The sequence below is a fragment of the Pygoscelis adeliae genome, unplaced genomic scaffold (genome assembly GCF_000699105.1).
Source record: "Pygoscelis adeliae isolate BGI_AS28 unplaced genomic scaffold, ASM69910v1 Scaffold88, whole genome shotgun sequence".
Classification (NCBI taxonomy): Eukaryota; Metazoa; Chordata; class Aves; order Sphenisciformes; family Spheniscidae; genus Pygoscelis; species Pygoscelis adeliae.
In genome coordinates, this window is record NW_008825616.1 from 3733591 (window position 1) to 3748696 (window position 15106).

General features: G+C 42.0%; 1 protein-coding gene across 1 annotated transcript in view; it reads left to right on the forward strand.

Moving 5' to 3' along the window:
* Window positions 1-15106, forward strand: part of CRHR2 (corticotropin releasing hormone receptor 2) — a 164187-nt gene that overhangs the window by 42424 nt on the left and 106657 nt on the right. Inside the window, exon 4 of the mRNA XM_009333315.1 lies at window positions 6013-6132. Coding sequence (XP_009331590.1) covers window positions 6013-6132 — 120 coding nt within the window. The remainder of the gene's footprint in view (window positions 1-6012; window positions 6133-15106) is intronic.

Below are 15106 nucleotides of genomic sequence, written 5' to 3' on the forward strand. Positions count from 1 at the left end.
CTTTTCTGTTGCCCTTGATGTCCCCTGGCCAGATTTAATTCTATCAGGGCTTCACTTTCCTAACCTAACCCCTGGCTGCTCATACAATTTCTCTGTATTCCTCCCAGGCTACCTGTCCTTGCTTCCACCCTCTGTAGGCTTCCTTTTTGTGTTGGAGTTTGTCCAGGAGCTCCTTGTTCATCCATGCAGGTACATGCAGTAAGGACCAGATTTTGGTTAGAAGTGTAGTACTCAATTTGAGAAGTGGTTTTCTTTAAGTCTACTCATGTAGCAGAGTATAATTCATTGTGAGAAGCCATAGCATGGTGTGGCACAGCAGGTAGCCATATATGACATTCCTATGATAGTTCTAGAGGTGTACTGTCTGTGAAGATCTTTAAGCTGCTAGAATTGTCTTGCTCCATGTGGTATGAGGCTGTCCTGTTCGTACTCTCAAAATTGCCTTTACATTCATTGCTGGCATACCTGGAATGAGATAAAAAGAGAAATATTTTACCAGGTAATGATCATGTTGTCACTGCATTTGAAAGTGCAGTCAGATCAGTTTTGCAGTGCATGTTCAGAAGGAGGGCCTTCAGGTTTATGGTCCAGAAACCACCCTGGTAAATTAGTACCTTCCTTAAAGTGTATGGTCTTGCATTCCTTACCTAGCTGAATAGTTCCACTAACTTTAAAGTCAGATGCTGAAAGGTCATTGCAATAATTAAGAATTACTGGGGGACATTTTTCAAACAGAAAAAGCAGAGATGACAAAAAACTTATTGTGCCATTTGAAACCCTCCTGCCTCATATTTAAAGGTGACAAAAATGTAGAGGTAGACAAATGCAGAGGTAGACACTAAACTCCAAACTAGATCAGCTGGGCTGTATGAGCAATTAGTTGATGACCCTGTATTTCTGCCATCGAGCTTAATTCTGCCTCTTGATCGTCCTCTAGGGATTTAAAGACTTCACTTCTATGAATAAGAGATATGTTTCTTTCTCCTCCTCTTCCTTCTCCTTCATCTTTCTCGCTGTCTGCCATTTTTTCATCAAAACCAGGGTAAGGAATCCTTTCTTTGAGATTCACCTGAGTCTTTCCCTCACTGAGGTGGTGATAAACATCGCAAAGTGTTCATGGCATTTCACATGAACCTGCATTCACTCCATAAGGGCTGGACAGAAGTGAGGTTCAACCAGAAGGCATTGTACTTGGCCTGCAGACCATAGCGCACTTTTGAATCAGTTATTTGGGCATGTAGATGTCTTGCTTATCTCACACTCCAAACACAGATCCATGACTGTGTTAACAGACCACTTTATAACGTTAGATGATTAATATGGATGTGGATTTACTTGGATTAAAAGAAAGAGACCTAAAGAACCAATACTGGGACCGTGACTCCGTGTGATACTTCCATATTGGTGAGGTAAATTCCTGAAAGCCAATGGAACTGAAGTAAGAAGGGTATTGGTGTAACCAGGTTGTTTGATGAATGATGTGCATTTCTTGTCCTAAGCTTTGTGTTGCATACCAGAAGAGATGGGTGACTATTGAGCCTGCAAACCACGAGCTCTTTGCATCAATGGATAGGGAAAGGGGTGGTAAAACTGTCACTGTAGTGGGAAAAGAAGGCTGGATGAGGTACAGTGGGCTTTTCTTTCTCTGAGGAAGGGAAATGAGGAGAGAACTGGTGCTTTTTTTTCTTTTTTCCCTTTTTCTTTTTTTTTTTTTTCTTTTTTTTTAATACCCATCTTAGGTATTGAAATATATAATGGTGTCTTGATTTTGTGGAGGTTAAATGTCATCCTTTGCCTCCACTGTTAGTGGGGCAAACTAAAAGCTATCCTCTGGCTAATTCTACCAACTGTGGGTTGGGTTGGGTTGGAGACTGAGAAACCAGCTGTGTAACAGTGGTGCAAGGGCTGGCATACAAAGATTTCCATTACCAGGGAATATTGTATCCCATTTATGAGCAGAGCTCATTGCTTTACTAGAAGAGCTGTAGGTCACTTTCCAATATCTCTTCTGCATAAGAAGCTTACTGAGCTGTGTATGTGCTTACATGTTTATTTGTCTGTCTTGTTCACTTCCATAACCTTGCATATTCAGATGTTCTTATATAGATTGGTTGTGCATATGTCTTGCATACGCACCCAAACAAACCATTTAATACCACCACATAGGAACAAGACCACTTCTAAGGCGGCAAAGTTTTTCCGCACGCCAAGTGCAATTACTAGCTTTTTTTGGTTGCTCAGTAATTCTTAAGGCAGATGTCTGCTACCTACTGCCTGGCAAGATCTAGTAGTTATTTGTATCAAATGCATCATGGAGGGGTACTGCATCAGCAGAGAATCAGCAGTGTCAGCAGCTACAATATTTCTGTCTTTTGTTTAATTGGATTTGCTTCTTTACAAAGAGCAACATTTTCATATCAAATGAGTCAAATTGACGTGGTCAGGATTTGACTAGGTCCAGCCAGAGGGAAACTTTCACTAAGCAGTTAATTGTACACAGGGAAAGTTGCAAAAGTAGCTTTTCATCAAGAGGCTACAGAACTGGGAAAAGATTGTTAAACAATGGTGCTAATTTGTGGACTGAGGAACAACAAATTATTTTCTTCATCCAGACTTACTCCCAGACAATTTGTTCATCACCTCTATATTTATTTTTGGGGTGGGTTTTTTTGGTTGTTAAATATATGGAATGCAATAGTATTATCTGTGCGATATGTACTGCTTCTGATTTTCTAAAATTAGCTGAACTGAAAAGATGAAGGGAAGAATCTGTTTAGATTGAAGATTTTCTCGCTCTCCTCACTGAAATGAAGAAATCATTCTCTTAATCCTGAAAAAATATTTAATTTAATTCAGGGCTATTGTTTTGGGTGTTAACCACTAAGAACAGTTTTGAAATGAAGCCCAGCTTCATGTTTGACTCTGTAATATTTGAACCATTTGAAAAATCTTCAAGTGTTTATGCTGTAAAATACAGGGCAGCATTTAGGAAAGTGAAACATTTACCAAATTTAACAGTAGTTAACTTTTTTAAACTGTCTTTCTTTTTGTAATTTATTAAGTGATGCATTCCTCCAAAAATTCAGGAAACTAGTGCCCAAAGCCTCCAGCCAAGTTTTTGATTCCAGTATGGTAGTTGCTGTACAAATAGTGTGAGAAAATAGACAAGGCAGACAGTGGGTGAGAAATGAAGACTTTTGCCCAGGCTATGTGATTTTTGCCCTGCAGGGAGGCAGCAGGAGCAGGAAAAAAAAAATATCAGCATCCTGGACAAGTGCTGTACTCGCTGATCAGTTCTGCCTCAATTGAAATGGCCACTGGGCTCAGTGATGCCATTGGGCACTTACAAATGCTGTCTTCCGAGCAGATCTCATAGCCACCACTGAGAGGCTCTGCTTGAGGAACAAAAATAAATTTTCTGAACTCAACTGCACTATCAGGAAGAAGCAAAGTAATTTAAAGTGTAGAGTTGAAGATACTTTGAGGGATAGAAGTCTGTGAATTGCTTAGAGGTTTAAAGCACCCTTTATCCCCCTCACTTGAAAGTTCCAGAAATAAATTTTTTCTCCTCAAAGCCCTGTTTAAAGACAGCCAGTATGTTGGTCGTGGTCATGTTGTGTGAATGATGCTAAAGAAATTTTCTCTCCTGCTTTTTGGGATTAGAGATGCGTAGGACAAAGACATCTGGTGGTGTTGACAAGGGTCAATTTGTTGAAATGCAGATTTCTCAAGAAGGGTTGAAATTTTGGGAGCATTCACTTGGGAAGGAACTCATGGCTTCAGAAAGAGAAACAGAGAGATGCATTCATTTGCCTCAGAATATCATGCTGCCTAGAGAGTTAGGACACTTGTTATTTTTGTGGGTTTTTACATATTTAAAACAAAAATATTCATCCCAAAACCACGATGGCACTCCTTCCCTCTCCCCCCATTACAATCTGAAAATGTTAAAAAATCTCCAGATTCCCAGATGGCAAAATAGCTTTCTGGCTAGTTCTCTCATCAGTGCATGTTGTTAATTTATTTGCCTTTCTAACCCAGTGATTTTTTCTTTTTTCTTTCTTTGGATAACACAATTCTTTTGGTTATTGAAGAGTAAAGAATGAAGCCCTTCAATCTTAAATATGAGTAAAGGGAAAGTCCAGGCCATTGCGGGGTGGGAGATAGATGTTATCAGAAGTCCTATACCATTGCTCTGAATCCACTGTAAGCACCGTGACCGATCTAAAGCTGTGAACACAGACTGTAAACAGGAGTTCATCTCTGGATCCTTTTTTTTCTTTAAAAAGTCAAAGTCTCTTTATTGTCCTTGCCTTCTGTTTCTGCATTCATCTCTGCTACTAGCATATATACTTATCTTGCTTTTCTCCCATACAGGTCAGTTTTCTGTTTGCTTCCTAAGATCCTTCTGAATCTGTGATCCTAGATGATCTTCCTTAGCAAGCTTTTGCCACTTTTTCATAAAGATTTCCCCATATCCCACTGTAGCAAGTCAGAAAGGCTGGTTAGGTCTAAGCTGCTCTCCAGCATGTCTCAGAGTGCAGAACTTCACCCAGTTCCCATTGTACTGAGCTTTGATTTCCCAGAAGATGACCAACCATCTGGGCAGCTCCCTCCAAACTTCTCATCTTTCCCCTTCCCCAGACCCTTCTCATCCTGTTCCATAATGACCGCAGTTTGTCAAGCCCTTTGCTCTTCCCTCTCTGCCCACATCATGGTTTTCTTGCTTTAGAGGCTCTTCTTCCTGCTTCCTGGATCAGTCTGGGTGCTCATCCTTTCTGAAATGCTTGCTCCCTCCTACCACTGGAAAATGAGACAGTGTCCTCTCTTTTCTTCCTTGTCCCCTGAATGATCCATCCTTCTCTCCAAAGCTCTACTCTGCTCTCTGTGCCTTGCCCTACTAAACTGTCCAGACCAGCCCATCTGCATGAGGGTGTTGTCCCTGTGCCTTGCTTTTCCCAGGCTGGGTTCCCCACCCTTCTTTCAGTCTCCCCACTCTACCTCTCCTCTGGGTCGTTATTCTAGATTCCTTTGTTCTGATGCCTCCTTTCTATCGGGCCATCTCCCTCATCCCAGCTTTTATTATTTCTCTTCTTTCTCAAGGCCTGCTCAGCATCCAGTACTGCATCTACAGGACTGGGTCCCTTCTTCACCCTCCCTGTCCAAGCATCTCAGTTCCACACAGTAAAGACAGGAATCGCTTCGCTTCACAAAAAGCCAGAGGAGTTATATTCATGTGATGGCTTTTCCTTTTCTCCCTGGCTCTAATTTGCAGCCAGTATTTTTGCAAAAGTGCTCATCCCCGAAGCTAACAATAAAACTGTCTGTGTGTGTGTGTGTGTGTGCGCGCGTGCGTGCGTGTGTGTGTGAGAGAGAGTGAGAAGAGGGAGGGAGAAAAAGCAATACAACAGTCTGGCAATGTGAGGCGGCATTGGAGAGCTGCTAGACCAGGGAAGCTGGCTAAGAGACGCAAGCCCCTTACTCTGGGCTCAGTGTGATCCCATTGGTTCCTGAGCTGCTGTTTTAAAGCAAAGAAGAGCTTGGAGGATTGAACTGCACAGCCAGACGCAGACTCTCAGCCAAGTTGTCAGCACGCTGGGAGGAAGAGAGGCTCACACACACGAGATTGCAGGGTGTCCGCAGCTTGATGTTCATTTGTTTCCAGAAAGGAAGAAAGGAGAGAGGACAAAAAAAAAAAAAACAGAAAAAGGGGGAAGGAGCCTGATCCAGACAAGCAGTCTCGGGGGCAATAATGGATGTGACCATATCTCAGTTCATCTTAGAAGAATTTGATGTCAACTGCAGCCTCCTGGATCGTTTACAAGAGACTTTTTTAGAGAGTTCCTCTATGCCTTTCCTGGGCTTTGATGGTAGGAAATATTACCTAGCGCAGGGCTCGGGAAAGCTTTATAAGTGCTAAGATTCAGTTTGCTTTGTGATGTAAAGTGTGTCGCTTTTGTGCTTTCTCAACTGCTTCTTTTTCCCTTTCTATCTCCTTTTCTAACACAAAAGGTCTGTACTGCAATGCCACAACTGATCAGATCGGGACCTGCTGGCCCAGAACCTCCGCGGGGGAACTAGTAGAGAGACCCTGCCCGGAGTTCTTCAATGGGATCAAATACAACACCACAAGTAAGTACACACTCCTTTCCTTCTCCCACAGGTCTGGTGTTGAGAAGGCACCTGGGGAGACCCAAAATATGTTTTCCATTAAAAAAAAAAAAAGAAAAAAAGTGTTTCCCTGGGAATCAACATTTCCTCCACATTCCAGCCTGTATATTCGAAATTCCTGCTTGGAATGATGCAGATTTCTCAAAAGCACAGACTTTTGGACACTGATTCCTCTTTTACTTAAGTGTATTTAGGTAGATCTGGGCAAAAATACCCTCTGCAATCTCAGGAGGGTATACTGTGCTTTGTGTGTTTGTTCATGTGTAGATATGTATAGCTGAATGTATTTGTAGCAGTGCTTCAGCCATTTAGATAATTAAAGATCCTTTGACTTGTGAAGTACTTAGTATTAACACCTAAGAACTGTATTTTGAAAGGACTCTCCCTTTGAGAGGCTGTCTGTGTGAACAGGGGGACAAACTGGGCTGGAAGTTGTATCTAACAAACAGAAGGCAGGGGTCTGGAATCTGTTCAGTAACTTCATCAGCGGTTGGCTTATGAGGCTGGGGTGGCTGTATCATTACTGCTAGGGAAACAGCAGAGGATATTATGAGGCAAATAATATTCAAAACAAGGGAGTATGGGGGCTCCTTAGAAATATCTTGGAAATGATGCTTTAGTCTTAGAGGTAAACAATCATGATGACTCACTAAAAATTTATTATTCAGGCTGTCAGACCCAGTCACTCATTTCCTTTTCCTTATCTGTCAATACTGTTTGGACCTTTCATTAAGAGTTTTTAACATATTAGTTTCAAATATGTGTACCCACTTGTTTGTCACTCATTTTTTCAGACTACTTAGTGTGATTTTGACTGTGGGGACATTTAATTCCAAGTTTCACTCTGAACTGTTGTTCGGGTGTTAGTAGTCTAGTTTTCAGATAGTGTTCATTTTGTGGGGCTAGCATTCTGAGTAAGTCCCGTAAAAGAATGACGCTGACATCTTAGACCTTATTTTTTGTTGAAAGTGAACTTTTTCTTTCCCCAGATCTAAGTGTCAAGGGTGAGATAACTAGACAAAAGTTCTGCGTATTTGCTATGCAAAACAAAGCCCTCTTCCAGATTTGTTCTTAGGGACCAGTTTCTGTCATCCTTGACTTTGAGCAGAGTAAGGAGGTTACCTCAGAGAACTGCAAAATCATCCTCAAACCCTATATTCTGTGACCTGTGCTCTTTGCAATAAAATAGGTAGGAACATGCAAAGGGTGGGGTTATGCTGTCTGATTATAACAGGTAGTCCACTACCTTTACAGTCTCAGTTGAGATCAGAAGAAAATTTCTGAGAATTAAGGCAGCTCAGACAAGACCAAGTGTATCAGAATGGACCCTAAAAGAACAGCCATAGAAAAGGTACCTCAAAGAAGTATGGCTTTTTTTTTTCCATTTCCTTTTTTTGGTGGAGGATGTCAGTATTTCCACTGCCTTATTTTTGTTTCTCCAAAAAGAAAGAGGGAAGGAAAAAAAAAAGAAACGCATTATGGATGATTCCGTATTTATATCATAAACACAATGGAGAAAGTTTAAATGCTTTTCCTGTGCATAGAAGAAAAAAACCTTGAATGCCTCATTCTATTTTGATAAACTCTGTTAATGCTTTCAGTAGTTCATCAATGACCTGATTTAAAGTTCTTCCCTGCTCCTCTCCTTCTCAATGGTGGCTAATGCTTGTATTACAGTGCTAATAAATTTTCTTAAATTCATTGCTCTTAAAACAATGGCAAGTTAATTAAATTAAAGACTGATGAAAATATGTTACTGAAACGCTGAAGCATTATTTTGTCATAGTCTGGGGAAATGGACATTTTTCTCCTTTCAACATAAAATGTGAGTATTCACGTTGAGAAAATGTATGTCTGCAGGACTGATTGATAGTGCATACTGGTGCCCAGATGTGGCAGCGTATGTAGTTTGCAATAGGGAACTAAAGTACATTAAAGCCACTGTAGGTGGCTTCAGTTGATCTTACACTCTTCAATGTGTCTAGTTCCTCCAAGTTGTGATGCAGAAAAGGAAGGGAAGGACTATACCGAGATTTGAGTCAACTTGTAAAATCAGTGATTTGAAAATGATTTGAAAGATGTGGCAACTAGTACGTGCAGAACATGTCCAGAGTTTGGGAAGGCCAAATACTGACACAGTCTGACCGCTTTTACTTGCACAATTTCACCAAGTTATTTTGTGGGCTGACTAGAGGGCCATTCGTAGTGGGACTCAATGTGCTAAAGACCTAGACTGTGCACCTCGTGCAGATAATAAAATAAGCACAGACAACTGATAAAAAACGGGAAATGGATCTTGCAAATTTCAGAGGTGAATAATCCAGCCGTAAAGTGAAGGTTTGATCGGGGGATGGCTTGGATCAATATAAGATGTCTGCCTAGGACATGTAGTGTAGTTTTTTCCTGTTTCGTTTTGCATTTGGATGAGGCAAAAGGAGAAATGATGGTGTGTAATATTGTACTGAGCTGTTTTTGAGAGCAAAATCAGACAAGTTTAGAAAAAGCACTATGCAATGCCTTTCTTCTACTAAGGGCTTATCAAGTTCTAGGTCGTAACTCAGCTATTTATTATACTGTCATGCATCCCATGTTTGCGAGCTGCCACCTTTTTGGAACTATAGCTTATCTTTAGTTTGGTTTTGTATGGCTGTGAGTATATTTCTCATTCTAATGCGTATAAAGCTTTTGGATCAATTTCAGCAATTATTTTTTTTTTTAGAAATTAAGATCTCAAAGATTCCAAGTTCCTACCAGTTTCATAAAAGTAGCTCATCAGCTGGAGGGAATGAACCCAGTAGCATTCCCTGTAAACAAAAGCTTTTGCATTGTAGATACTAGAAAATCCAGACTTGGAAGTGCCCAAACTGTATGAAAATCTTATACCAGACTCAGTCAAGCACAAGACTCTGGTCCACGGCAAACCAGGCTGCCCAAGTTCTGGTACTCATGGGGTTATTTCTGCGCCTTATTGTAGTCTCTGTGCACGTAGTGTATGGAATTGAAGACAAAAAGTGACAAGTAGGTCACTCCACAGATCAGCTCATCAAAGGCTCTGGATGGACCTACCCTGGCTTGGTATCCATCTTGTCAACTGTCATGCTTTGATTGTCGCTTTGTCTAACTCAGAACCTCTGAGTGCTCAGATGGGGAATGCTATCAAACCCTGCAGTATGCCAGCAAAATTTAACAAAAGGGTATTTGAGTCAAAAAACTTAAGAACAAGAACTGGTGCGTTAAAAATCCCCTCCCGTTTGCCACTATAGAATAAACTGTTTGCATAAAATATTTCCATTCTAACTGCAAAAAATTCCCGTGGTGATTTTGTGCCTGTGTCTGTGTTTCTGTGCGTCTCTTGGGAACTACCGAGTGACTCGGGTAAGTTTCAGCTGGATTCGCAAAGCAAAGTCTGTCAGTCTGTGAGTATTTTTCACCTCTCACACTTCGTTATTTTGGTGATTTTTTTTCTCCCTCTTTATTTGGGAAATAAAGTCGTGCTGACAAATCAAGATCTGGTTACCCTGTAGTGTGATTTGTGAATATAGGCAAAATGTTCTTTGACCAAGGATCTGAAAACAACACCGTTCACTTACAACTTTGCAGTTTTGCAGCAAAGCTTATGTATTATTCTCAGAGGGGGAAAAAAAAAGGGAAAAATGTATGTGTTGGTGCAGTGTGTGGCTGTGCACTTGTCTCTGCTCAGGATCTATATTTAGCTAAAGATGACAATATCATTGCTGCCCTCTAGATGTGTTTATATTTGACAGTGTGAAGCTTTTATTCTTGTTTTAGGAAACAGATTAATTTTATTAGGGTATCTTGAAGCTTGATTAATTCAGCAAATGGGCAGTAATGAGATTCTTTTTGCTGCTTGCAAAAATGTGGTCGTACATGTAAGTACTTACAGCATGTTACAGGCTAAAGTATGACTATTTTAGCGCTTTCCTTTCCCGACAAATTGCCCTGTGCAATGAGGAAATCCAGGATTAGATGTTCCTCTGATGGACGATAAGTGTTGACTCTTGTAGCCTTAGCTGTCTGATTTGAGTTTGTCTACAACAGCCAGTGCAGCGGAGGGGTATTCTGTGGTGAGACCTGTCCATCAGGGGCTGGTCAGCTTGGTTTGTGCTGGTTGCAGGCAGGAGGTGGAAGCACTGGAAGGCCTCTGGCTTGCAAATGAAGACACACAAATCTAGGTATTTCCACGTAGGTATCAACAGCTAATTTAAGTATCTAAGCTGTAATACAAGTTAGTAGAGCTCTAATTGATATAGGGGATGAAGCCTAGAGAGTTACTCAGCTCAACCTAAATGTACAGATGAGTTCAGGAGCCCATGCAGAAGTGCTAGTGCCATTTGATATGTCCAGGGGTATCTTGCCTGGTATCTAGTTCCTGTTTCAGAGGGTCCAGGCCTCATGTAGGTTTGTGTTTTATCTTCCAGGCCACATAGGTGTTGCAGATACTCTAAGACAAATGATAAGATGCCTGTGTTTAGGCAGCTGAATTCATCCCTGGGAGAGTCTGCAGTTGGACTGAACCCACACCTAGGGATTGACATTAGGAGGCCAGCTTGTTTTTGTGATCAACAGGAACAAACGGTCTCTATAGCTCTAATTCCCTCTCTGCAAATCCCCCTCTCTCACAGTATAGGAAAGCTCTTTGACTGAGATAGCCACTTCAGATGAGTGTTTTGGGTAATGCAAAAAGCATCCTCACCTTCTCCAGGGAGAGAGAGAGAAATAAAATGCCCATCAACACAGCCTTGTAAGCATGAGTGGTGATTTCTGGAGGTACAGCTGGGCGCAGTGAGGAGATACAGCTGAGGTGTGGGCTGGGGAAAAGGACAAGGTGAGAGGAAGCATCCCAGCCTGAGAGGCAGCAGATGCTAAGCGGTTCTGGTGCGCTGCCATTGGGATTGAAGGGCTCTTTATATATTTAAAACACATTTCTGAAAGAAAAGTTTCAAAGATCAAATACACAACTTTCTCTTTTTGCTAGGCAATGCATGTGTGTTTTCAGACTCAGGAAAGTACTACGAAGCCCTAAAACTACTCCCACCTCATCCCTCTTTTGTAACCTTCTTAGATGTCCAGAAGGCTTTTATTCCTCTGGACTGTTTAAAGACAGAAGGAGATTTGGGGTAAGAAGAGATGTTTGGTAGCCAATTTTAATTATGGAATCACTACAAAAAGGCTGTAAAAAAAAAAAAAAGAGTCTGCAGTCTTGCAGAAATCATGTTTTAGCCATCCTGGGGTGACCAACACAATATTTGTCATCTAGGGAATCAAGAGTACATGAAAGTTAAAGGAAGGAGACAGGTGAGAAACCAAACAAACACGGCAGAGGAAAAAGAAGGCCGGAATTGGAATTCTGGGGGAGGGAATAAAACAATTTTTAAGCTTGTAAAGCTTCTCTCTGAGGAGATCAAATCTGCAGTTGATTAGGTCAGCTTGACTTCAATAGCGCTGTATCCAAATTAAGTTTTCAACCATCTTTCTTCATTTTCTCTTGCTAGTTTAGGTTGAATTCTTCCACAAATACAGCAGTGGGAGGCTCTTGATTTCAGTGCATGCACAGATGGGAGAGGCTTTACTTTTTTTCCCTCAAGTTTTTCTTCTTTTTTTCTTTCCATTGTGAAGTATAATTTGTGGTAAGAGATCGCTCTGATTTTGCAGTGTGGAAAAAGAATGTTGAAAACAATATTTAAAAAGAGGAATGAAAATAACCCATCTTTCTTGCTCCCGCTACTATCATCCTGTGAAATGCATGATTTCTTCATTGAGCACAGAAGCTAATTGCATGTAGTAAAAGAAGAAGATTGTTAATGTTACTTCAGTCATGTTCAGGGACCTTTTCTCCTGCTAATTAAACCTGATTAGTATTTTTGTTCTTCACTTGTTTTGTTATGAGGTGACTTTGCTATGATCCTGTTGTGTCTGATTGGGATTCTCTTAAGTAGACTTGACTTTTGAGGCAGACTTCACACATTTCCCAGAGCCAGGAATTGCCGCTGCCGTTCTGCACCAATCCTGATCCTCTGCTGAAGTCAGTCAGACCTGACAGCAGCAGGAGGCCCAGTCCCTTGCTTTGCCCTTCAGGGTGGCAGCCCTGAACTTATGGCAGGGGGGTCATCACTCAGGATTGCTGGGGAAAGTGGCTTGTCGCAGCAAGAGAGTAACGACGGGTCTTTGAGAGGGCTCTGAACCTTGTGGCCTTCAGGAGGGTCAGCAAACACATTGTTTTTGGAGGCTTCCGTGACCCTCTGTCTGAGGAAGCTTCACCATCCACCTCTCTGTCACTTGCGTCAGATAGTGAGCTGTTGTCTAAGCTGACAGCAACTACCAGCTGGCAAACAGATGGACTGAGGTTCAGTTTCTTCCCACAAGTTAGGAATTAGATGATACTTGCAAAATCGTGTGCTTCTGGGGCCAGGGGAGGAGTGGAAGAGGGAATGGCTCAGGAACATATGGGGAAGGGAAAGAATCAAATGCATTACAAAGGGAGACAAAGCAGGAAATCCTCATCTCACAGTGTCAAAATGAGAGGGAAAATCCCACCCAGATACATCTAGTGTGGGGACTCTTGTGGATGTGGGATTTCTTTTTTTATTGTGCCATATGACCCATTTTCCATCCAGCCAAGCTGTGGGAGGATGAGGTCTGAAACCCTGCTGCGGAAGTTGGAATCAGGCTGTTCTCTCCAGTTGCTGAACACTTGAGACTGTTTGCGACTCACTGGGTGTCAGCCTCTGTGTTTATTGTCACAAAACATTAGGGAGAGTGTCACTGAAGGAATGGTCACCCGTAATTCCTCCTCTCAGCCACAGGGTGTCACTTAAAGTGCAGGTAAAGTAAGTGTCCACAGGCATCTGCACTGAGTCACTTGGTGGTGGAAATGATGGATGGGGTGAAAGAAAACTGGTGTGAATAGTGGTCCTGGACTTTGTCCTGCTATAGTTACCAACAGTGCTGCTTCTGCAGCTTCCCCATCCTGCTGGGTGGTAAAAGAGACTCACTGAAGTGAACTGGGTACAAGGACACTGTGGAGGAGGAGGTGGAGGATGTTCTGGAAGGAACGCTGCTGTCCCTGCCTTTGTGGAGCACTTGCTTGAGAGCAGGTCACTGGCTGAATGTAGGTGGTTGGTGATGGTTTCACCAGGGCTGCTCTGAAAGGCTAAAGGAATGGAATTACTAAGTTTTGTTCCCAAGATGTGTGTTATGTTAGAAGATGTGGCGCTATGCAAAGCATAATGTAACCATTCAGGGGTGAAGCATCTCCATCGAAGAAGCTTAAGCAGTCAACAAGCATCCAACACCCTGTTGGATGATACAGGGATTCCTCCTTGCTGTACATGCCATGTTCATTGCTGTACTGCTTCTTATTGCATCCACCTGATCTCTCCTGCCTGAGTGCTGTCCCCTGGCAGGTACTGTTAGATTCTCCCTGTGGACCCTAAGGTACCTGACAGATACTCCTCCTTAAGAAGAATAACAAATAGGTATATTAACAGTGGGACAATACCTTCCTCAGCTGTGACTGTTGAAGTTGCCTGTTGCTCATGGGAAGAGTGTTCTGTAGATCGGTTAGGCCATTGACCGGGTTTAGGTTCTTTGTATTTTCCTCTGTGTTCTTCAGTGGCATGGAAGTATCTTTGCTGTTCACGTAATGGTGAATCTTTGAAACTTCTGTGGCTTGGAAGAACAGTACTGGTCCCAGTAAAGTTCTCAGACTCTGAAAGTCATGCAAGACTTTGCTCATGGTCTGCTGTCCTGTGAAAGGGAAACTCTTACTCAGTTTTGGACCCCAACGTTGCTTATGACTTGGCATCCAGCTTAGAATAGCCACTCTTAGTAGCTTGGGAAGGCATTGAGAAATATGGTTTCCCATGGAAATTGGAGGGGAATGGATTTTTAATAGATACTTTCCTTTTTCAGTGCAGTTTCATTCCCCTCAGATGTTATTCATGGAGTTTGTAATTGGTAGCTCTTGGGACAAATTCATAAAATCAATAAAACTCGGATTGCTTTATGCTGACTTCTTTCTCTGCAATGCTGGGAATAACAGAGGGCCAGATGCTGCTCCATGTGAGACTTGTGCAGTGAGAAGCAATCCATTGAAGCAAATGATAAGAACAGAAACTCAGTGTTAAAAAAAAACAGAAAAAAACACTCCAGATCTCAAGGAGAGTTTTCCCTGGGAAAACGGAAGAAGAAAGAACCATTCCCAATGCAGATGCATTTTCCAAAACCCCTGGTGGTTGGAAAGCACTGACCATACAGTGACACAAGAATTAATGCAGTTCCTTATTCTTCTGAGTCAGCCAGGGAACAAATAGAGATTTGGAAAACAGAAAATGAGTTATGGAAATGAGACAAGCAAAGAAAATAGGAAATTACTTTGCTAGTGCATCATCACCATTTTAACTAAACTTAGATGTGAAAAGTGATTCTTTTTCTCATTGCTAAGAATTTTAATTTAACTTAATTATTGCTGAATTATGCCAGTAATACCTGAAACATCAGCATCTGTGTATTTCAAAGTACATAATGAACAGTCATTACTTCTTGCAGAATCTCTAGGCTTGCCACACTGATTGCTGCTTTTCAACTAGAGCAGCTAATGCAGAGTTTGGAAGCAGAGGGTTGTTGTGGCTTAACCCCAGCCGGCAACTAAGCCCCACACAGCTGCTTGCTGACTCCCCCCCGGTGGGATGGGGGAGAGAATTGGAAGAGTAAAAGTGAGAAAACTTGTGGGTTGAGATAAAGAAGTTTAGGAAGTAAAGCAAAAGCCGCGCATGCAAGCAAAGCAAACCAAGGAATTCATTCACTGCTTCCCATGGGCAGGCAGGTGTTCAGCCATCCCCAGGACAGCAGGGCTCCATCACGCCTAACGGTGACTTGGGAAGACAAAACGCCATCACTCTGAACATCCCCCCTT